This window comes from Benincasa hispida, chromosome 1 (assembly GCF_027475165.1).
Source record: "Benincasa hispida cultivar pf3 chromosome 1, pf3_genome.v1.1, whole genome shotgun sequence".
NCBI lineage: Eukaryota > Viridiplantae > Streptophyta > Magnoliopsida > Cucurbitales > Cucurbitaceae > Benincasa > Benincasa hispida.
The window spans coordinates 81369970-81395797 of record NC_143478.1 but is presented as its reverse complement, the minus strand read 5'-3'; the positions used below and the strand labels follow the sequence as shown (position 1 = coordinate 81395797).

General features: G+C 35.3%; 1 protein-coding gene across 3 annotated transcripts; it reads left to right on the top strand.

Moving 5' to 3' along the window:
* Positions 1–11504: 11504 nt before the first annotated feature.
* LOC120083661 (2-oxoglutarate (2OG) and Fe(II)-dependent oxygenase superfamily protein) lies at positions 11505–22455 on the top strand. 3 transcript variants are annotated; one of them, XM_090309433.1, is made up of 3 exons: positions 11505–12480; positions 17988–18236; positions 19098–22455. In XM_090309433.1, exons 1-2 carry the CDS (start codon positions 11617–11619, stop codon positions 18234–18236), a joined length of 1113 nt encoding a protein of 370 aa, XP_090165559.1. In that variant the 5' UTR covers positions 11505–11616; the 3' UTR covers positions 19098–22455. The 3 variants fall into 3 exon arrangements, with proteins under 3 accessions (XP_090165559.1, XP_038895433.1, XP_038895425.1); XM_039039505.2 differs by lacking the exon at positions 19098–22455 and adding an exon at positions 18619–18834; XM_039039497.2 differs by lacking the exon at positions 19098–22455 and adding an exon at positions 18377–18834.
* The last annotated feature ends 3373 nt before the right edge of the window (positions 22456–25828 follow it).

The window sequence follows — 25828 nt, the reverse complement described above, 5'->3', positions numbered from 1 at the left end:
GGTGAATGATAGCATGTTTGCTTGGTTATTACGCGTTATATAATAGTTATGTATAGTAATGATTGGACATTGCATGAAGAATGACACATAGGTTACTTTATAAATGTTATAAACACCTTGTTGTGCGCAATGGTTTTTTAGTTGTTTTTTTAAAAAGTTAAAGACAAATTAGAATTAAAAGAAATAAGAAAGACATGCATGCTCACTTAGGTTTAATTCATGGTTTTAAAATGTTTAAAACTTGTATCACATAGACCTAAGATCACGGTTCTAATATGATTAGCAGTCCTAAGGCTTTAATCTTTTAATCAGTTTAATAGGATTAAATTGGCTAATAAAATGTTAAAGTGTAGTAAATCTATCTATAAGGGACCTTTTGTCTAAAGCGGGTTTTGTCTAGGCTGGGGTATTTAAGTTGACGGAAGCGTAACACCCCTACTTGAGAACTTACCTGGAAAGGTGAATTAGATAGATTTGATGCATGCATGCAAGTTAAGGAGAATCCATTAAAGTGTTTAAATGTGACCACTTGAACTTGTTCATATTTCATAAACAAACGTTGTTTATGAGCGGAAATTAAAAAGACGACTTAGACAAAAATCAATAGTCGGATTGTCTAGGTTAATGAACCCCTAGGTAGAACATTCAGTGGGAGGTACTGAGGGCATAAGATGTTTCACTTAAACCTTTCATGATTCTACTAAATAATCCACACCATGAGATCTACCCTCGACCTCGAGGCACCTTTGACGTGTCCCCCTAACGGATGGTGTTTGGGTAGGTCAATATCAAGGTAGATGGAGAGAGTGTTCATAGTAAATGGGAGCGAGAAATGCGACAACATATCCTTCGATCTCCCTTGTTGGGTTGAATAAAGTTACTGCGCATTGCCTCGAGGCACCCTGAGAGTGTCCCCCCTAAAGGATGGCAGTTTTGCGCATTTCTTTATTTGATCTTCTGTAAGAGGATAAGGTAATTTAGTCTCTTGTCCTAATCTGCTTCTTCCCTACGGTGTGCTCATTAGGGCGGGACTCTGGCACCGAAAGCGAGGGATCACACTTACACAGAATTGTTAAAGGTTAACAGTTCTGGACCGAAAAATGGTGGCTGTTAGGTTCAGTTCCAAGAGGTGCTTCTGCTTAATGGTTGAGAGTGTCTCATCCCAGCGAAAGGACATCTGATCACCCCACCGATGATGTTTGTCCTGCCTCACTGGGGCATAATTGCAAAATAGAAGTCTTTCATTTAGGGTACTTGAAACTGTTTTGCAAAACTGATTAGTTAAATGTGGTTTAGCAAAATCTAACAAAGTTTTGTTTGTATTTTCAGCAACAACTTTTTCAAAATGGCAACAATCATGTTAGCTTTTCTAAGCATCGAAAAATTAACCGGCGACAATTTTTTGACATGGAAACACATGATCACGACGATCCTAATCATCGAGGATCTCATGTTCGCTCTTACGGAGGTTTGTCCTTTTATTCCAGTTCCAAATGTCGCTTGAAATGTTCGAGAGGCATACGAGCGATGGACACGGGCGAATGAGAAGGCCCAAGCCTACATCTTGGCAAGTCTTTCTGAAGTTTTGGCCAAGAAACATGAGCCTATGGTTTTAGCGTGTGAGATCATGGAGTCCCTGTGGGGGATGTTTGGATAGTCGTCTGAACAACTTATGCATGAGGCTCTTAAATATATATTCAACTCCAAAATGGAAGAAGGCACCTCTGTTCGTGAACATGTGCATAACATGATGGTTCACTTCAATGTGGCGGAGTTGAATGGGTCTACCATCGATGAGGGAAGTCAGGTTAGCATAATCCTGCATTCATTACTGGAGAGCTTTCTGCACTTTGTTAATAATGTGATTCTTAACAAAGTGAAATATAACCTTACAACTCTCATCAACGAGTTGCAGACCTACCAATATTTACTGAAAAAGTAAGGAGAGGAAGAAGAGTGAAGCAAATGTTGCTTCATCCTCTAGGACGTTCCATAGAGGTTTGACCTCAGGGATGAAGTTTGCACCTTCTACTTATAACTCTACAAAGAGGAAGAAGAAGAAGGGTGGTAAGGGAAAAGGGAAGGTGCCTGCTAACCCACCGCTTGTCGCCCCAAAGAGGCGTCCACTGATTGAAAAGGGAAAATGTTTCTACTGCAATCAGGATGGACATTGGAAGAGGAACTATCCTCGCTATCTGAAAGAGAGGAAGACAGCTAAGGCTAAGGCCAAGGTCGATAAAGGTAAATATGATTTACTTGTACTTGAAACTTGTTTAGTGGAGAATGATGATTCAGCCTGGATAATTGATTTGGATGCCACTAACCACATTTGTTCTTCTTTTCAGAGGATTAGATCTTGGCGACAGCTGGAGGTTGGTGAGATGACAATGCGAGTAGGCACCGGGCACGTTGTCTCAGCTATGGTAGTGGGAGGGCTCCAGTTAGCTTTACAAAATAGGTTTCTAGTTTTGAATGATGTATATATTGTTTCTGAGCTTAAGAGGAACCTCATTTCTGTAAAGTGTTTATTGCAATGTAGATAAAACGTTTATTCATAAAGATGGTGTTATTATTTGTACAGTAAATCTAGAATCTAATTTATATGTGCTAAGGCCTTTAGCCATTAATTCCCTCCATAACACGAATTGTTTAAAACTGCCGTAACTCAAACAAAACGTCGACGTATTTCTCCAATAGAAAATGCGCATCTTTGGCATCTTCATTTAGGACACATCAATCTCAATAGGATTGAGAGATTGGTGAAGAATGTCCTCTAAGTGAGTTAGAAAAAAATTCTTTACCAGTGTGCAAGTCTTGCCTTGAAGGTAAGATGACTAAACGACCTTTTACTGGAAAAGGTTATAGAGTTAAGAAACCTCTTGAGTTAGTACATTATGAGCTTTTTGGTCCTATGAATTTTCGAGCCCGAGGTGGCTATGATTATTGAAGTTATTGTAACCAAAGAATAAAAATGAAAATTTGTTTCATTTTGCAAAAAGTTCAAGAAAAATCGCAATTGATGTGAAAAACGTAACAATCGCTTAGCTTGAGAGCCTATATGGATAGTCACTCATCATCTAAACAATTGCACACCAACACTTAAATGATCGCATGCCCATCCCGAAACGATCACATAGCGTGCCGCGTTTTCTAAACAATCGTCTACCTTTTATTAAATGATCGCTTAGTAAAACCTACACGATCGTGTAGCTTCTTTTAAACGATAAGCATACAACTATACGCTAATTCTTTCTCTTCCACTTGCTTATCGTCTACATGATTTGTTTTTTCTCCGACCTCTACCAAATTCACCAAAGACCACACTTTGGATTCTCACTCCCAAAATACCAAGGGCTTCTTTTAGTGGTGTCATCCTCACTGCTGTTCACTTGTTCGTGACTGTTCGTGTTGCTGTCGTTCGTGTAGACGATCGTGCTGCTGCAGTCGACTGGTTTATTGGGCGATAGAGTGCGCGTAGAGGTTCTTCCGCCGCGTCAGAGTTCAACGCTTGAAGAAGGTCTTCAACTGGTATGAGAACTCTTTCTTTTGTATTTTATTGTTCGAAGCATGCCGTTAGTTAGTGTAAATTGCATAACTGTTTGATAGAAATTGTGTGTAGTATTTTCGATCACAATGAAATCGGAAAGATCCGAACGTGGATGCTCTTCTTAAGAGTTCCTTAAAATGTCTCCATATCTTCAGAGCTAACACTACAACGGCCAACTCTAGATCGTGAGTAGAATAATTACACTCATGCTTCTTTAACTGTTTAGAAACGTAGACTACCATCTTTCCTTCCGGCATTAATACACATCCTAAACCCTGTCTGGATGCATCACAGTAGATCTTAAACTTCCCTGGTGTAGGAAGAGTTAGAATCGGTATGGACATCAATCTCCATTTCAGCTCTTGGAAACTTTGCTCACACTCTATAGCATTCAAATCTAACATCCTTCTTAGTTAAACTAGTTAATGGAAGGACTATCTTCGAAAAGCCTTCCATAAATCTCTGGTAAATACCTTGTCAACCCGAGAAAACTACATACCTCTGACATCGTGGTAGGTCACTCCCATCCTACTATCACTTTTGTTTTCTGAGGATCCACGCTTAACCCTACATTTGATACTACGTGACCTAAAAATACCACCTGATCCAACCAAAAATCACATTTGCTAAACTTAGCATATAACTTCTTTTTTCATAGTATATGTAGCACAATCCTCAAGTGCTCCATATGTTTTTACCTGTCTATGGAATACATCAGGATATCATCAATAAAAACAATCACGAATTGATCCAAGTAAGGATGAAATATCCTATTCATCAGATCCATAAACACTGCAGAAGTATTTGTCAGGCTAAACGGCATGACCAAGAACTCATAGTGCCTATATTTGGTTCTGAAAGCAGTTTTAAGAACATCCGCTTCTCTAACCTTCAATTGGTGATAACCTGATTTCAAGTTTGTCTTAGAGAATATTGTTGCTCCCTTCAGTTGATCAAAGAGATCATCGATATGGGTAACGAATACTTATTCCGTATTGTTACCTTATTCAATTCCCTATAATCGATGCATAGCCTAAGAGTGCCATCCCTCTTCTTTACAAATAGAATTGGTGCTCCCCAAGGTGACACATTGGGCCTAATATAACCCTTGTCCGCCAATTCCTGTAACTGCACCTTCAATTCCTTTAACTCAATTGGTGTCATCCTGTATAGTGCTTGGGAAATAGAAGTTGTACTTGAAACCAAATCAATCGTAAACTCAACCTCTCTATCATATGGCAGACCTAAAAGCTTTTCAGGAAATACGTCAATAAACTCATGAACCACTGGAACGTCTTTAGGTCTCAGCCTCTTGTCCTGTAAAATAGAGTTCTTCAAAGGTGAATTTATGAAACCCTATTACTTTATTATGAACATGCATGCTTGATTTTTAAAATTAATGGAATTAGAGTTCTTAAAATTCTAATTGTTTCCATTTTTTAATTGTCAACATCAATAGGAAACTCTACCTTGTTATATAGGTCGTTCTGCCACCCTCTTCTGTTTGGCTCCATTGGAACCCTCACCTCTAGTCCTCTACTCAGCCTAAGTTTCCCATACTAACTAAGGACATTCCCTCTTAAAATGACCTATCTAACCACACTGATAACAGACGTTCCTTCCACTGTAACACGACCTCAAGTGATTCTTACTACAACTCGAACATGAGGGGTTTCTGACCGTTAACCATAGACTTGCCAACACGTCTTTGCCTGGATCCTCTAACTGAAACAATTGGCTACCTTAATCTCTTTCTGCTCAACCTCTACTAACTTCTAGCTCCTTGATCTCTCATGGTCAACTGCCTACCAAAATGGGGCTTGAAACTCCTGCTTCTAGACTCTTCAGAAATAAATCTTTGTTGCTCCTATTTTCCTCTCTATAACTGCTTCTCATCTGCCAAACTCCTCTCAACTCTGATAGGTCTCAACTAATTGAGAGAAGTCCATCCAGTTAGCTGCAGAAGTCACTGCATACAAATTTCTTTCCTCAAACCATTCTCAAATCTCCTGCACCTGTCTTTCTCTTCCGCAATAATCGAAAGGGCATACTAGGATAACTCAGTAAATCTCTGCTCGTATTCAGCGATCATCGTTGATCCTTGAACCAGCTTCAAGAACTCATCTCTCTTCGCCTCCCTGAACGAACTAGGGTAATACTTTTCCTTAAAAGCTTTCCTAAACTCTTCCCAGGTCATAGCTTCAGATCTTCTTCACTTGGAATCTAGGATTTTCCATCATTCCTCAACCTCTTTTTGGAGTAAAAACACACCTAAATCGACCTTCTGATCATCAAAACATCTCATCACATCAATACATTTCTCAATCAAGTCAAGTCAAACCTCAGCATCTGTTGGGTCTGACGTACCCTCAAACATCGTTGCCCTCAGCGCCTTGAACCTTTCAATGCCATATTTCTTTTCTGAATCCGTCTGTATGGACCCTACTCTCGCCGCTAGCCTTTGGGCAATCTTATCAAACACCCTATCCTCCATATGAGGACCAGTCCTATCTTAAGGAGTATTAGACTTACCCTCAGATTGGTAGAGTCACGATCCTCATCTGCCGTTTGCTTTCTCAGTTTGTCACTTTTTCTTGGCTTCTTTCCTAAGATAATGTTCAAATATTAGGGACACATTATATTACTTACATGTCCTAAATTAATGCATGAATCCATTCCCAGTAACTTATGCTCTGATACCAACTTGTCACACCCCCTCCTAGGAACCTTTTCTATCTTAGGCGAAGATGTGAAGACAACTAATGCCAACCCTTTTATGACATCAACTGCCTATCCTTGTCCCTCAATCTACTCAATAGAAACTTAAGCACCTAATAAACAAATAAAAAACATTTATTTCCTCAAGCAAATTACCAAACAGATTCAAGATGCCAAACTCACACGTACAAACAATATTATGCTTAGTTACAAACCGCGTTCCCATCTCAAAATCGATCTATGTCCCTATTATGTACATGAAGGACAACCGTTGACAAAATAACTTAGCAACCTATGTTAATTTCATTTCAACCCTTGATTACTGAGTGACACACTCAACTTAACAGCTATCCTTTAGGATGTTGACCGCTATTTGAGGAAAAGAAAACATTGGAAAGGGTGAGCTACTAGCCCAGTGAGTGACTACATTAAAACATACTTATTGAGCTTTATTGAAACCTATGAAGCACATGTACTTCATGTGAGACAAAGAATCAATATCAGACACGTATCGAATACCGATACTTCCAGATACTTCCCAGATATGTATTTGACACGCGATTTAACGTATCTATACTTTCAGATACTTTCCAAATACGTATCTGACACGCGATTTGATGTATCTATTTTTATGCATAATTTTTTTTAAAGAAAAAAAACAAGTAACTCATCTAATATTTCCTAATCTAAAATTAGGCAACCTATTTATAAAGTTCACTAATTGAGTCTGAAACTAAAAGAAAAAAAAAATAACGGATCAAACCTTAGACTAGAATCATCTAATCTCCATCTTCACATTTGAGTCCACACAAAGTCCACCAAAATATAAACCATTTGGATATCTTCAACAATAAGTTCTATGTTTATCTTCATACTTCTCTCTCTAATATTCTTCTTCTTTTTCTTTGCAATATGAGTCACTTTTCTATTGCATTTTATTAACTAAGGGTGTACATAGTCCGGGTTGGGTCGGGTTGGAAGATTTTTGTGGACCAACCCAAATATTCGAGTTGGCTAATAATGAACTCTTTTAGTTCTTTTTTGGAGGGTCAAACCAACCTAACCCAAACCAACCAAAATTTCCGAGTTGGGTCACCGGTTCTGTTTTTTTTTTTTTTTTTAATTTTTAATTTGACTTTTTTTTAACTTATATATATATGTCGGGTCGGGTCGACCCGACTCTGAAATGGGGTAACTCGAGACCCAACCCGAATTTAATATTTTTTAACATTTTTAACCCAACCCAAACCAGTGGTTTGGGTTGGGTAGTCCAGGTTGGTTGGGTTATCGGGTTTTTTGAGCACCCCTATTATTAACTATTGTACTTCAACATCTTAGATGTTGCTTTTTTTGTATTGTATTTTAGTGTTTGTATTCTATTTTGTGCTATTGTTATTAACTTGTATGCTAAATTTATCTATATCCTAGATTTTTTTAAAGAAAAAACTGTAGCTTCAACATATCAGCATCCTCGTTTTTTAGAAATATATATATTAAAAAAAATATAAAAAAAATGATGCATCCTTAGACATATCCGTATCTTAGTTTTTTAGAAATTGACGAATCACCATATCCGATCGTATCTGTATCGTGTAGCCATATCTGTATCCGTGCTTCCTAGATTAAAACATCAACTTCCTTAAAACATCAGGGTTTAAAACAATTATATTTATGTATAAGAAAACACGTAAAACATTAAAACCCTGAAACTCAAGCATCAACATTTCAATGAAAATTCCCTTCACTAGACTTTAGTTGAGAGATAACCCTTTTACTTGATCTCTCAACGTCAATCCTTAAATGATGTAGAGTAATCTCAATACAATCAGCATTAATAGTATTGTACCTACTTGCACGTGAAAATATCCTGAATACCGTCATATCTTAGGTATCAGAGGACCTAGATATCTTCATACCTTCAGTATCGGGTTTTATCATTAAAATATCATAATTCTTCTTTGGAAAAGAAAATCAAACTTTGAACATCAACATTTCAATAAAAACATGTCTTTGACACATTTGTTAGGAAGACTACCATAAGATAAGGAATGGTAGTTAATGCATGCTTCATAAATTTTAATGTTCAAGAAAAGTTTGAACTATGCGTGTACTCATTGACCTTCATACTAGCACATGCGTTGAAGTAGTACTTAAGAAAATTCATGCTTTACTTAGAAAACTCATCCCAAAACTAAAAGCTCATGCGTGGTTCATCATTAAGAAAACATCTTGAAAACTAGCTCAATAGTAAATCATGCGTTGAAAATACATAAAAGGAAACATTCGTAAACTTTGTCACTCACTGTCTTAAGCTACTTCCTCACAGGATGATAGGCTTCTCCTATTTGTGTTTGCCTTGTAACATCAATAAATACCTTTGGTTAAAAATATTATATCCCTCTTGAGCTTAACTTACATTCTTAAATTTAACATCACCCTTAGACACTCCTCATGACTTCCATCGCATATAAAACTTCATCGCATAGCATACTTTCGTAACACGATATAAAGACAGTTTACCTTGCGCTTAGCTCGTGAGTGGCAATGCGCTCACAATGCTCACTTAAGCTTTAGGACACGCCCACAATGCTTATGCATTACAATGCTTATGCGTTAAATGCTTGCTAATGCTCTTCTTAACGTGCTCGCCAATGTCCTCCTTCCTTCACAACCTTGCGTTCACCTTGCGTGCACACACCACAGCTAGTGCTTGCGCTCAATTGCGCACAGGCTTACCCATCAGTTGTGTGCTTATCCCTTAGATGCAGCTGACTGCTTGTTCAAACATAAAATTTCTATATTTAAATTCTAGTCTTAATAACTTTAATTCCAGCTGTTATTTCATAGAATTTCCTTCTAAAAACTTGTTCATAAACATCTTAACTTCCTTACCTTAGAATTTGAGCCTATGATTCCTCTTATCATGCCAAATTTTACCAATCTTTTTCACCTTCATGAGAAATTCGAAAGCTTGGAACACTTAGGAAAATCTTCAAACTTCAGCTCAAATTCGTGAGAATTTCTTCTTGGCAACCTCAATTCGTTTACTAAACTAAACAAACCTCAAATTGGCAACAACCTTCTTCCCTTAGTACGAGTAGAAATGTTAAACCAAGCTCTTTTACTTGACTTCCCCCTTTTATACTAAGGAAAGCATGGACATATAGCTTAATACAGTGACAACTTAGCCACTAAGTATACTTAAGGCATTTAATACAACACCTGGCCCATTAAACCCAATAATTAAGCTGAACTCTTCTATCTCACACCAACGCATAGTTTAAGATACCATCACATAGGTTGGCTTTCATCATCTAGATCCCTCATCGGCTAACGCATCACTAGCTCTTGTTTTTGCCCTCATGACTTAGACCCTTGCGTTGACACTCATCGCGTACCAACATCTCCCAAAGCCTCTACGACACTCTTTAGCTCCCATCAAGCCAACACATATTTTGCGCCTTGCAGCCCGCCTAGCTCTTACCTTGGCGCCCTTCTTACGCCCTCTTAGACAACTTTAGCTCCACGCATCCTGCATGCCTTGGCCTTCACTAAGTTCTTCATGGCCCTTAATGCAAGCCTCACACTTAGCCATTTCCTCCTTTGTAACCTTGGACGCATGGCATGACAAGACCATCTTCACTCTCTATACTTCTTTCTACACTTAGGATAATTTCCTTCAAAACTTCTAAGTCCCCTTTTACAAGCAATCATACATACAATACATTAGCTTAAGCATAACACGTAGTAAGATATAGTCTAGGGTTTACGTATTGTTTGCGTCTACTTGGTATGACTAACTAACTTGACTATCTTAATGAACATTATTTTTTTTATATGCATGAAATTAGTGATATGTAAATAGATCTCTGATGACAACCCCTAATTTTTGTGTATGTTCAACTCATACGTTTCACTGTCACTAAAGTACATTGTAAAGTTGTTGATTATGTAAATAATAATATTTTTTTACATTAAATGCAATAGTTGTCGGGATGTATGCCCTAAAGCCTCATAATTAATAAGTTATTTGAAATAATGGTTGATTATTTTATATACACAATTATCTATTAAGGAAAAATCTAAGGTTATTTTATGTAACTCGAACAGTATGTGGTAGACATACAAGTGGATCATGTTCAAGTAATAACATAAATGGTCTGTAATATATGGATAAAGTTGGGTGTATTATCCTGGTAACACTATAGATACGACCTATTCTGTAAATGTTACAAGAGTTGGAAGTGTTACAAACGATTTGTACCAAATCGTTCATATGGAGACATGAGAGTGAAGGTATCCTATACAAAGAATTTGTATAAGACAGAATCGCGAAATGATTAATCTTTCTTTATAACACCATTAACTGAAGAGATTAACATTTCATAGGATGACCATAGATAACTCGACCTCATTTCTAAGTGAGTTGTGAACTCCTATCTATGAGGGCAGTTCTCTGATTTGTAGTGAGAGTGGCTCGAATGGTCGACTCAATAAGTCTACCATTTTGGAGATTTGTCCAAGTAGTAGTCGGAAACATAACTATACAAGATGTAATTTTCTCATTTCTGTCTTTAGGATAAGTAGATGAATATAACCCATTGGTTCAAGCAATGCATCCAAGGTTTTTTTTTAATTTCTTTTTTAATTAATTAATTATTTGGGGACACATTCCACTTTATATATTTATTTTTTAAGGTAAATGTTGTAGTTAGTTTTCATTTTTTTACTACACTTTTAAACATATGGCCAATGTATTATAAATATCGATATCAAAAGAAATGCAAACTTATAAATAATCATTACACTCTCCTGCTTAAAAAAAATTCGGAAAACAAATTTTTACGCTAAATGTGAGATCCAAATATGTAGTAGTTTTTCATTTGTGTATCTTTAAATATTTAAAAGTAAATACATGATAATTTTCTTGTTACGTTGATCATTATTATTTTTTTTTTTTTTAATTAATTTTTTTTTTTTTTGCAAAAATTGCATTTCTAGTCCATTGCTCCCAAAATCGATTTGGATTTGAATTTTAGAAATCCCTGGTAATTTTCCATAATTTTATTTAGATGATTTTGAACTAATTTTGAATTAATTATGTGAAAATAGCTAAAAATTATTAACAAAAGGGTTTATGAAAGCTGATGATTTAAATAAATAAATTTTAAAAAATATGTTATATAATAAAGTTGGTGATATTATATTAATATGGCAGTCAATTTATAGATGATAGGAAGATTAGTTAGCGAAAATGAGCCTAGCTCAAAATAATGTAACTTAATTATCTGCTCGTTATTTACTTGTAATTCATTGATGAAGCTACATTTTTTAGACGAAATTCATCGACGATGGCGCTAAATTCATCCAATAGCTTAGGCGACGGAGAACCAGTAATCAGAGTCCAAAAATTAGTCGAAACACAGCCGTCTCGTGTTCCGCCCCAGTACATCCAGCCGCCGCATCACCGTCCCTCCGACACTAATAAATCCACCGACCTCAAAATTCCGGTGATCGATCTTTTCGGATTTGATACGGCCCACAGACAAGCTGTTCGAGCCGCCATTGGCCGAGAATCAAGCGAATGGGGAGCTTTTCAAGTTATCAACCATGGAATTCCTTTATCGTTGTTGAACCAGATGAGGACTGCGGCTCTCTCTTTCTTCAGAGATTGTCCCGTCTCCGACAAGCTCGCCTACGCTTGCGATCCTAAATCCTTCGCTTCCGAAGGTTATGGCACACAAATGCTCCTCGATAAAGACGTTGACTCGCAATCTTCGGTGCTTGATTGGAGAGATTACTTCGATCACCATACGCTGCCACTTTCTCGCCGAAATCCTTCTAATTGGCCTCATTTTCCTTCCAATTATAGGGAGCTTATGGCACAGTACAGCGATTGGATGAAATTGCTTGCCCAACGTCTCCTAGCACTTATCTCTGAAACTATTGGGCTGCCTTCGTCGTGGATGGAGGACGCCATCACTGGTATGGGTGCTGAAGAAGGTTTTTATCAGAATATTACTGTCAGTTATTACCCTCCATGTCCTCAGCCTGACTTGACGCTTGGTCTGCAAAGCCATTCCGACATTGGCGCCATCACTCTGCTAATACAAGATGATGTTGGCGGCCTTCAGGTTCTCAGTGCGCAAGGTGATTGGGTCACTGTTCAGCCTGATCCTGATGCCATTGTCGTCATTTTAGCTGACCAAACTGAGGTTTGATTATGCCTCCATTTCTATTTCTTCTCCTCTTTTTGACCAAACTACACGATTCATACCACTTTATTCAGAGAGTAGGGATCTAAGATAACGGTAGGACTCTTGGAGGCTGAGACCAACTTGTAGTTGTTATTTAGATAGTTTGTTAGATTACAGTGTTATAAATAGAGAGGACTTGGAGAGATGAGGAGGCCAATATTTGGACAAAATTTCCTATAGAAAAGGCTTGGTTGATATTAGATGATGTGCGTTCCATCTCAAAATCAATTGACAATGAGAGGAATAGTCCATGTATCTTATGAAGATTGCATTTTTTGACCAAATACTCGTTTAGGTTTCATGGGCTATAATACCATATTAGATAACGTGGAGTCCATCTCAAAACTAATTGGTAATGAGAGGAGTAGCTCAGGGATCTAATAAACATTGTTAGGTCCCTCGATTTTTCCAATATAGATCATTATCAGTTGAAAAGTTGTCACTCACTTTACCAAATCTGCTACTAATTTTCTGCTTATAAATTGGGTTCCTTCACCATAACACCATCAATTTCAAGCTTCAAGCTTTGAAACAAGATCAATGTTTGTGGGGGCAATAATAGACCATTCATACATGAGGAAGAAGAATAGCTTATAGACACAAGATGATGGGGTAATCGTCTAATAAACTCTGGGCACTTGAGTCTACGGTGGAGGTCAGTTCAGTTATTAGGTGTAGGAGTGTCTTTATCTTTATAAACTCTACTTTTTCTCTTCACTTCCAAGAACTGCAATTATATTATGTGAAGAGAAGGAGATGGGGGAGTTTGCAGATATTTATGAATATTCTCCTAGGGAAAAACCTTGGATATCTCAAGTTCTCTTAGGAGTTAATTTCTTTGAGGTTGTAATGTGATCTTTGCATTCTAGAAGTCGTTAGGTACTAAGTCTCTTTTCTGATATCATCTTCCTGTATTTTTTATTTTTTATTTTTTGATAGGAAACAAATTTCATTGATGAAGAGGCCTTTGTCAAAAGGGAAGATAGGGTGTATGAATTACAAAAGAAATCTCCAATTGGTCAAAAGGGAAGATAGGGTGTATGAATTAAAGAAAGATAAGCATTTACACCAATTCATAGCATGAAAGATAATAAGATAAAAAAAGCTTCCCTTATCGGTGAAGAGGCCTTTGTTTCTCTCCTTCCAAGTGATCCAAAAGAAAGCACGAATTAGGTGTAACCACATAATTTTCCGTTGTTTAGTGAAAGGATGACCGGTAAGGGTATATGTGAGGGCATCTATGGTGTCTCTGGGGAGGGCTGTGTGCCATCCAAATGAAAAGAGGATTTCCTTCCAAAACCTCTCTGCATAGTGACAGTGTATGAAGAGGTGATTACATGTATCAGGACCGGTTTTGCAAATGTAGCAGCAATGTGGAGAGATGGCCACATAGGGGTTTCGATTCTGCATTCTGTCATTCATGTTAATGGCATTATGGCTAACTTCCCAAATGAAGAATTTGACCTTTTTAGGGTATGAGTCCTTCCATATAGCATCGCGGAAAGGGTGGTCTGGGGAGTCCATATCGAATCCCAAAACATGGGATAGAGATTTTGTGGAAATAAAACCTTTATCATCGGGCTCCCAAATCCATTTATCCTTTTCAGTGGATAGATGGACACCGTGTAGGCAATTCATAAGATCAAGCCACTCATTAAACTCATCATCCTTCAGATTTCTCCTGTAATAAAGAGACCAACCCTGTCTAGAGTCCCATAGATCATGAATGGATGATCTTTTCTGTGTGGATAGGTAGAATAATCTGGGGTATGCTTCTTTAAGGAGGGAGGAGCTGTTCCATCCATCACTCTAAAAGGAGGTGTTTTTCCCATTACCCACTTTAATTGTGACAAAATCTTTAATAAGATTCAAGTGCTCCAGAATGTTCTTCCATGGTCCCCTAACATAAGCAGGAAAGGTAGTGTTAGGCGATTCCCCATATTTTGCTTCAACAATCTGCTTCCATAAAGCCCCATCCTTATGATGATATCTCCAAACCCATTTAGCAAGGAGATCATGATTCTTGTTATTCAAACTTTGAATATCAAGGCCCTCTTGTGCATGTGATTTGATAACCTTATCCCATTGAACAAGGTGTGATCTATACTGTGTAGATCCCTCTTCCCAGAAGAAATTTCTATACAGCTTCTCCAATGTGTTAGCAACCAGGGAGGGTAATTTGTATAAAGACATGTAATATGTTGGTAGATTGGATAGTGTAGCTTGGAGGAGTGTGAGGCGGCCACCCTTAGAGATCTGTTTGTGGTTCCATGTGTGGAGCCTTTTTTCAACCTTTTCGATAATAGGATTCCAAAAGGAGACTGACTTTGGCTTGCCAAATAATGGAAGACCGAGGTATGAGCAAGGCCAATGGCTCAGTTTACAATTGTATCTAGAAGCAATCCGACCCAGTTGTTCGATAGGAGTGCATAAATCCAACAATTCAGTTTTGCTAAGGTTGATATTAAGTCCCGAGTCCTTCTCAAAGGATTCAATGATGCCAAATAGGTTATCAAGAGCATCCTTATTGTTGTCTGAAAAAAGGATGATATCATCAGCAAATAGAAGACGATGAACCTGTATAGATCTAGTCCCAATACAAAAGCCTCTGATCCGGCCATGGGAACTAGCTTCTTGTAGCATACGGCTAAGGCAGTCCATAATGATGATGAGTAGGAAGGGGGACAATGGGTCACTTTGTCTAAGACCCCGTGAAGCCTTGATCTTGCCTCTAGGTTTGCCATTAATCAATATGGAGAAGTTGGAGGAAGAGATGCAACCTCTAATCCATTTACACCATGTTGCACCGAACCCCTTGGCCTTTATAACATGATCGAGGAAATCCCATTCAACTTCATCAAAAGCCTTTTCAATATCAATCTTAACCACAATACCTTGTTTCTTCCTTCTGGCACAGTCTTCAATGATCTCATTAGCAATTAGAGAGGTGTCAAGTATCCGTCAACCTTCAACAAAGCAGATTGATAACGGGTAATGGTATGTGAGAGGACTTTCTTAAGTCTTTCTGATAGGACTCTAGCAATGATTTTGTATCGACAAGAAATATGGCCAATGGCCTGTAGTCTCCCATAGTGTGAGCATCAATCTTTTTAGGGATGAGACAGATGTACGTATTTGAAAGCGGAAAGCCATTAAGCGGCTGTCAAAATGATGCTGATTGTTTAGGAGCCCATGTTTGGTTCTATGGATGAGAAGCCTCACTCACCATGCCAGACTGCCACTGCCCTTCCTTACCATATCTAGAATGAACCTTAGCATAACCACAACCTCCCTGGTGATATTGGCCACAAGTAGGATACGAGGGATGTTTTTGCTGCTGCTGCTCCTGGGTTTTTGAGCCTTTTGGCTTGATGTTGCCATTGACTTGAAGAAGAGGTTGTTGGAACTCTCTTTTGACAAGAAGATCCCTGCTCCTTACAATATCAATGCTTGATCAGAGTACATATGCTCCTGGGTTGAGTAGATTGGAGAGTGGCTGTATAAGTTATTTGATACTTATTGTTCAGTGGCCCTTTAATCTAGATTGGAGAGTGGCTGTACTCTCCATTTTTTTGTTGACTATTTCTGGCGAACTTTCTATCATGCTAGAACTCTATCATGCTTTTATGACTTAGAGCCTATGTTGTCTCCTCATCTCTTGTAGTCTCAGGGAAGTCCTTGTCACAGATTAAGTCCTCAAATTGTGCCTCTAGTGATTAGATTTCCCGTCATGTCTTGTGGTACGGGGGTTGCACTCCTCTTGGTTAAGGATTATGACTTGTTTGCTGTAATGGCTTGAGCATTATTTGCTAAGAAATAGGCTAATGTGGAACATCCTGTTCCAATAGTAGCTAGGCATTTAACTTCGTATAAAACAATGATGTTGATGTCTAGTATGACTGTTGCATATCTCATGATGGAGCAAGATAACCAAGTTGCTGGACTAGATAATCAATTTTATTTGACGTTGACAAACAGTCTGCAGAGAGCCTATTCTGTATACCAAAATTACAACCTGGAAGAGTTTCCTCTATATGGGTTTGAGTTGGAAGTGTAGTTGAACTTGAACAAAACCAATTGCACAGTTAGAAATTTCCTCAATTTCTCTCCATGTCCTCTCTGAGCTTCCTTGATTGGAATGTTTCCCTGTCTCTGATTTTTGAGATTGTGCATAAATGATGAAAGATTATGGACCCGGGACTATTTTGAGAGTTAGCCCCCTACTTTTTGTTTGTTCTTAACGTTTCAAGTTAAGCGCCTACCTTTTGTTTGTTTTTCATGGAGGTAGTTGGTGCCCACCTCAACTGGTCTGATAATCCATGCTGAGAACGCTTAAGATAGTTTTCCCCCTCTACTCTATAGTTGGCCTAGATGTTCTTAAATCCCCCATGTTCCCAGCTTCACAATAAAGAGGATTTTTGTCGACATTAATTTAAGTTGAATTAGAACTTAGAAGTTTCAATCATATCTGAACATTTGGGATTTTTTAAGGACCCTAGATGGAGAAAGCAGGTTGTTGAATGCAATAGTTTAAATGTGCCTTTTAGGTTCCCATACCATAAAAGTCTTTGAAATGATCTGTCATGCTAAGGATATGCTGAAAAAAGGGCATTGTAAACAAGAAAATATATGAAAGCTAAAAAAATTGATTTACAGTCCCAATTAGATCAGGAAAATATTTCGATTATTCCTAGATCAACCATGCCAAATGTTATCTGTCCTCAACGGTTGGCAGTAGGAACCTTCAAAATATGACATTTATCACAATTTCTAGTTCATTACAAATAAAGACCTGAAGTGAGAAATAGAAAGTTGCCTGTTAAACCATTTAAGAAAGACGTTGGCTTGTAAACTGTAAGGCCCCAAATTATCCATACATACAAAAGAAGGGGCAAGAAAGGGAATTCAGAGGAAAAAGGGATCAAAAAGTTAGTTACACCAAGTGAGGAGGGGACCACTGAAAGCAGGATTTAAGGGAGGCCTTTTGGGGGGGAGGAAATCATCTTGGGATTAGAGCTTATGAAGACTTTTCTTGGAGAGGGAGGCGCTCTTGAATCAGCCCTTATCCTTTTGTTTCTTTTTCTATTTTCAGCTTCTTATCTCTAAAACCATTTTCTGATCTGTGTACTGGTTGATACTATTCTGGAAATAATACTGCCAGGGGATCTATCCCTGTTTTTATCATCTGTTGGATATCTTATTTAGTGCAGGTTGTCTAGATATCTAACATAAACATTTGTATGGCTTAATCATTCACGCATGTCTATGACTTCAATTTATCAACATCACTATTTTGTTTTGATTAACGTCACTAATGTGTTGTCAGTTTCGCTTCATTGATTAATGTTTGGCTATCTTGTTTCACGAGTGAGATGTTGCTTCTTTTCTCTTTAACTTATTAAGAATTTGTTGTATAATAAACTAATCAAGGCAATTAGACTTCAATAGCGCATTATTGCTTGTAGATTCTAACTAATGGGAAGTGCAAGAGTGCGGAACATAGGGTGATTACAAATTCTAGAAGGGCAAGACTCTCAATCTCTGCTTTTCATGATCCGCCGAAGGCAGTAAAAATATTGCCTGCTGCAGAGCTTGTTAGTGAGTCTTCCCCCCTTAGGTATCGCGAAGTTATTTATGGAGATTATACATCATCATGGTACTCGAACGGCCCTGAAGGAAGAAGAAATCTGGATGCAGTCAAGCTTCACAACTAGGTCTTGTAATTTCTGTTCCTTTGTTGTTTTCTTTCCTGATGGTTTCACTTTTATTCTGCTTAATTTCTGTTCTCTTTCTTTTTATTGCATGATCATGACCACTGGATTAAACTTTTCTTCGTATGCATGAAAAAATTCAGTATCATTATGGAAATAAACTTCAACGATCTATCTATAAAGTTCAAAGGAGAGTTAGGGAACAGATCATTAACGTCTCTACCAGCCTGTATGGAATGATGACTTGAGAAGTTCTTAAAGAAAGTGTTTTTAAGCAGTTGAAAAGCATTCCGATGGGTCGAAGTTTTTAAAATTTTTTCTTTATAGTTGACAGAATATATTAAAAGGCTTGTTTATTTAATTATGTGGCTCATAATATTGCTAGGTGGGCCTGGTCCAATGGGGAAAGTGGGAAGTGGGCTTATACTCCGCCTTGGTTTGTTTCTTCGTTTTCTTCGTTTTCTTTGGATATTTTTTGTGTAATTTTTCTGATCTGTTGCTTTGATTTTATCCTGTTGCTATTAAAAAAAAAATTGTTGATTATGAAAAATATTTGATTAAGTTGTAATATATCTGGATGCTTGTAGCTTGGTTTTGTGTAGCTCATGTTTGGATCATGTAGAGGAATGAGCTATAAAAGCTTGATTTATGCAATTTTTTTTAATATAATGGGGTTGGGAGATTCAAACCACGGACCTCTTGGTCACAAACAAATTTGTATATCAATTGAACTAGATTTATGTACTTTTTATTTGACATTGGGTTTATGATTTATAAAAGTAATTGTGCATACTAAAAGTAAGCTTGTTTATGTAACACATGGAGTTGGCAAAACTTTATTTTAAGATAAACAATTTCACACAGCAAATATAAACGTGAATTTATAGTTCCAAACTATAAGATCTCAGCAAGGAGTCACGTGCAGATTATCATCCCTTCGTTGAAAAGGTAAGTTCTTTTTTTCTTTGCAGCTTCTTCAAGTTCTCATAAACAAGGTTTCTAGATCAGTTTGACATTGAAGAGAAGAATAAGATCTTTGCATATATTGCATAATATAGCATCTTTTTCAATTCAAGATTCTTGCCAGTCCATATTCATATGTTAGAATCTTAAATGAAACAAGGATATATATGAACTTGTTGGAGATGGATTGCTGTTTATATTGTGTTGTAAGAATGGATTTCAACTGCTTGGGAAAGAAAGATATAGATTTTTTTTAAAATAATGTTATTTTAATAATTAATGATATAAATAGGGTGGATAGAATTTCTTTGACAAAAATAGAGTTGTTAAGTCCTGGATGAGGTCCACGATTTTAGTCAGATTTGGTTGTTACAATTTGTTATAGAGTTATTATTTCCTTGCCTTTGAACTCAACAACTCTCTCTCACTCTTTCTCTCTCACTCTTTCTCCCATGGATCCCTCAAATCTCACCGTCCCAAGAAAACCCTACTTCCTCCATGACTTTGACGTTGACTCCACTGTTGACATGGAACCCGGAATCTCCTCTCACCCTTTCTTTTTCAGAAGCTTTTGTTCCCTCTCCCTCTCCTATTGCACCACTTCTAGATCTTCCTATTTTGACAATCCTCCCCCTCATTTCTTAGATTGGTCTATATGTATATTCTACATTTTTTTCTCTGCAATTAAGTTAATTATTTCATTTCCTTCAAGATTTTTGTCCACATTTCTCCAAATTTTTCAATCAAAATTTCCTTCTTCAAACAAGAAAATAAACAGATTGCCTAAAAATAAATAAATAAACCAGAAAAATTAGAGGGAATTTTTCTCCCAAAATTTTATTATGCTCCAAACAAAGAAAATTCTAAAATTTCTTCTTCGAACAAGGTAATAAACTATGAAAATCAGAGATGAAAATTATTTTTGGTAAATTGTTTCCACTTTAACTCTATTCTTGAAATGTGTTTTTTAAACACCATTATTTTTTATAAAAAATTTATCACTACCCTATCTTTGCATTTTTTTTTTTTTAAAAAAAACTACCATATTCTTGAATTTGACCCAAAGATACAAAGTGTTTGATATTGAATGTAATTTCACATGAATTCTTGAAAGGTCTGGACTTAGGAAGATTCTGGGTCAATTTATTTATTATTATTATTTTTATATTTGTGAGTATTCGGGTTAATTTGCTTGTATGTCTTAATCTCATAGACAAGAATAACCTGCATGACTTTACAACATTCAAATGTCAAAAAAATTAAGATGATATTAAATATAAAGTAGGTGAACATACCATACGCTGTGAATCCATTTCCTCCCGGTCATTAGTTAAATCTCATGACACAGGTGCATTTGTAGATGTAATATGTTGACCACTACTACAATTTTATCACCATATATTGAAGTTATTTTCTTTAGGTGCATTTCCAGACGTAATATATTAAAAAACAACATTGTAATTATATTTTGAAAACGATTAGAATGTCATTTGTCTTTATATTTTAAAAAATTAGTTTATTTTAGACTTGTTATTTTCAAGAGTTCAAATTTAGACTTTGTACTTCCAATAAATTTTAGTAATAGTCTTTTAACTTCTATGTGATACAGGCACCTTTCTTGACTTGAGGGTTATTATTATATCCTTCAAGACGAAAATTAACTTCAATTAAAGATTATGGAAAGTATGGGAAAAAGAAAAGTGAGTGAATCTTAAGTATTTTTTTTCTGGGTACAGATGACTCTTTTATGGGTACCTATATGATTAATAACTAACCCCACAAAAGTGTAAAAGCTAAACTTATGCTTACGTCATAGCATACTATCGCATTTTATAACAGCGTTAGGGATGGTTATATTTATCGTAGCTTTAACACGATGGTCATGTCTATCGCCATTCATGAAGAAAACAAAACAAAGTGTGAGAAAAATGAAGATCGTGATAGACATGACCATCGTGTTGGAGCTATGTTAGACATATTCATCCCTGATACGATATGTTATAAAATACGATAGTGCGCTCTGATGCAAGTATAAAGTTAGATTTCATATATTTGTCGAGAGCAAGTCATTAATTATTTATAGGATTGAGAAAGATTCATCCATATAGAAATCTCAAACCTTAAAAACATATAAATCTTGGAAAAGAGAATAAAAAACAGAAGGGAGTTTTAGAAAAATTAAAGATTACATAATTTTATACATATTTCTAGAGTATAATACGTTGGAATAAATAGTAGTGACTTTTCATGTAGAGTTGCATTGTTTCACGAATGAACATGAAAATAACCAACTTGAAGAAGAGACACGACTATTCGAATGACCACAAATAATCTATAACTATGCTTGTTCTTTAAATTGCTTTTAACAACTTTTTCCATAAGCAGTTTTCTCTCATAAAACTTTTCTCATCTTTTATAAATTTGTGCAAGTTCAGTTTATTTCCACAAATTGTAGTTCGTTGGATCTCGTGGATAAGATGCTATTTCCATAAGAAGGTTAATATGTTCTATTTTGAGAGATAATTACTCATGAAACTCAGGCATTAAAGTGAGTAAAATTGTCTTAAGGAGATAACGTGAAGCCGTTAAACTCAGATTCTTTTTGGTATACCATGTTCTATATTTCCTAATTTTTGGTGATACTACTATCCATATAATAATCTTAAAGACAATTTTAGATCTGATTTTCTGTTCATTATTATGCCTATTCATGGTTACCCTATCATGCATGCAAGTTCATAAAACTAATGGAATCAAGTAGTTGTTCTATATGTATTTACTCTAAAATTTTATGCATCTGTTTTATGTAAATCTATAGTGAGTTTTATTTATTGCTGAAAAGGATATTCCATGTGATTTTTATAGGGTCAGAATCTTAAAAATGGTTATTATTCTTCTTTTTGTTAATTTTCCAATTGTCAAGCGATAAAAATTTTGAAACGTGAAACAAGAAATTTATTAATATCCTTTCAAGTGATATCATTATGTAAGTGATATTCCAGAAATTTTGATTTTTTACCGCTTTGTGCTGCCAGTGGATTTTTATGTTCTCTTCTACTGATTTAGAAAGAAAGGAACAAAAAATAATTGGAACAGTAAAAGAAAAAAAAAAACTGAATTTTTGAATTCACCTTTTCTTGGACTAAGTATGAAAACCATTCTCTCCTATTTGAATTTATTTTGTATATATAAGGGTTTTTTTTTTTTTTTTTTTTTTTTTTTTTTTTTTTTTTTTTTTTTTTTTTTTTTTTTTTTTTTTTTATAATCTTTCTGCATAACTTAACAAAGTGTTAAAAGAAAATATTCTCTTCTTTGATTGTTTTATGTTTTGGTCTCTGGAAGTAAACTAATTAATTATATATATACAATCTTGTTCCAGTATGCATAACTAATTAGTTACTATCCTATTTGGTATATATATAACATTGTTTGTTTCATATATATTTTGTTTTAAATTATTATTGAAAAGAAAAAAAAATCAATTTTATCTTTTCCAAGTTTACAGAAGTGAATTGATGTAAATTTCTTTGCCGCAAAACTATAGGGTGTGAGAACTTAGTCATATTCTGTGTTATGTTGCTTTTATGCCTCATCTTAAAATTTTACATTGGTTTTCGACGGATACAACCATTTTGTTAGGAAGGAAAAGTGTATTAATTAATAGTTTTGTGAGAAAATTACCGATTTTCTAGGATTAAATTTTAATTTTATTGGATTTTAACATTGTGTGTAAAACAAAATGGATATGCATGTAATGCGTATGCATGAGGATAGTGATTTAAGTCGCAGAATATTGTACTATTCTTTATAATATTGGCTTATTTTGGTATTACCCATGATGGGTATTAAACATAATGTTCTCATGTCGTTGTACGGTTCAAGCATAATGAATAATGTCTCAAGTTTATTTGTTGATGTATTAATTTTATTTTGTATAAACTTGTTTGATAAAGTTATTTTACTTTATTTCACAAATATTTGGTGATCTATTTTACATAACTGTCATCAACAATACCAAATTGTTCATCACATATTCGTAGAAATCATGGAGAAATTTTATGAGAAATTCAAGTATTGATTCAAATGATGGCAAGAAGCAATTCTATTTTGCCTCACAACTTTCAATATCTAACAAGATTTGTGAAAGATGTTGTAATGTCTGAAGGAGAAGCCGACAAATGAAAATTCCTTGCATGTATGAGCATGCAAAATAGTTATGCATCTACGTTTTGAACGGACTAGATAACACACTATATGTAGATTTTGTGAAAATCCATTACAATTATTAAAGGAAAATAATATATGTAAGATAGAAAATGCCATAAGAATGATATTTAGTTGAAAATTTTATGTTCTATAAAATGAATGGATTTCAAAACAATGATAAAACTTATCCAAGGTCAATTATGTTTTCTAGTGAATTTTATATACGAAAACATAGAAAATTCCTTAGGGCTTATGGAAAAGTCAAAATCTTTTGAAAGTTTTATATTATTATGGAGGTATTAGGGAAAAGTGACCATTCTCAATCGATAATCCAAGTTTTAAAATATTGGATAACAATTTAAAAAGAGGTTCCAATATGTTTGAGTTGTATGTAAAATTTTTGTCTACCTCTTTAGTGAATAATAATAAGTCTCGACATATATGACGAAGACTTAAAACAGTTAGACAACTACTTTCTAGTGAAATTATCATTATCGGCTTTTGTAAGGTCAAAAGATAATATTGCAGATTTGCTTGTAAAGGCCTAACTAGAGAGTTGGTTGAAAGTTTATCAATGAGAATAAGATTAAAACCTTTAATTTTAAAAAGTTAACCAGAGAGACGATCCAACCTAGTTGACTGGAGATCCCAAGATCTAGGTTTAACGGGCAAACTGACCTTTGGACAACTTAGTGAGCACTACGTTGATTTTTTAAAAATTTTCTTCTTACCCATTCATAGGATGACGACACGGTGCAAGTGTGGTTTTAGGGTAAGTTTTGTGCTTTTAATGATTTCTATAAGTGGTTGAATAATTGTTTATGATTTCTTATGCTAAAAGAGCTTTGTGCTTTTAGCATAAGAATCACCTATGTGAGTTTGAAGAAGCCGCTTCTATGAGAATTTAAGGTGAGTTCTCTAAAGCACTCATGAGACCAAGGCGGTGTTCAAGGTCAAAATGAACACAATATGGAAACAACCTTTGTTACAAAAAGAAACTATGTGACTTCAATTATCTTAGTTTACTTTAGAACGGTTGAGAGTTCAAGACATCAAATCCACTAATCAACCAAGTAGACTTGATTGACATTCACTAGAGAAAGTTCAAAGTGTTTACTACTTATCTTGATGCAGATTCTTCATTGGGAAATACCGATTGTTTTCTTTCTCCTTTTATCATGCATTGTTAACTTACCATTTATGGGAGATTTTTGGAATAAATGGTAGTGATATTTCATGTAGATTTGTATTGTTTCATGAATGAACATACCCTTTTGAAAATAACCAACTTGAAGAAGAGATATGACTATTCGAATGATCACGAATAATCTATAAATATGCCTCCTTTTCAAATTGATTTTAACAACTTTTTTCATAAGCATTTTTCTCTCGTAGAATTTTTATTCCCTTTTAATATTGTGGTGTAGGAGTTAAAAGACTGCATTCTGTGACCTGCAGAAGATATTTCCTCCATTTTTTTTAATGTGGAAAATGATACATTCAAGCATTTTAAAATGAATGGAAAGATACTAAACACCAGTGTGCTAATAAAAATTATGTACCTTTACTGTCACATCATCATTTTTGAGAGCATAGTATTATCAGTACTAAAAAAAATTGAGTGCAAATTGTTTTTATGAAATTTGGGTTAAACAATATCCTCTCATCTTTAATTCCATTATACCAAAAAAAAAAAAAAAAAAAAAAAAAAAAAAAAAAAAAAAAAACAGTATCCTCTCATCTTTGATTCCAAATTAAAAAAATATATATATAATATTATTATTATTATTATTTTGCAACGGTAAAAGAATGTAAAAACAAAATAACTCATCCGCGCCTATGGTATTCTCTAAGATATTAACTATAAAGTTATCTTAAATTTGGCCAAACAAACAACAAACATGCTATCATCATCAAAACCTACTTCTTTCCTAATCTACTTATTCAAATCATCATACTCAAATAGAAAACATTTTATAACCCTTTAAAAAAGAAACAAAAATAGAAAATAATTTGGGGCTGTTTTGGGCAATAAGTTGGTTATTACAGTTTTAGGCTGTGTTTGTATTTGGGAGTAGATTATTTTAAATTGGGTTGTGATAGTATGTGTTTGAGATGTAAATTATTTTAGTTCAAGAACGAAATAGTAAACACTGTAACAAAAATTAAAAAAAATATGAATATAAAATAGTACAAATTGTAGCAAATAGTAAATATTGTAATAGATGAGAATTTTGAAATAGTGTTGACTGTAGCTGATTAGGGACTACAAAATTGTATTTACTGTAGTAAGATGTGGTTATTATAGTCTCACGATAGTCTTTATCCCAAACGCCACCTTTATCGACTTGTCCGGGGTGTTGGTTTGAAATTAGAAATCCTAAAGTTCAAAACTCCATGAGGTTGGTTGGCTAGAATTAGAAACC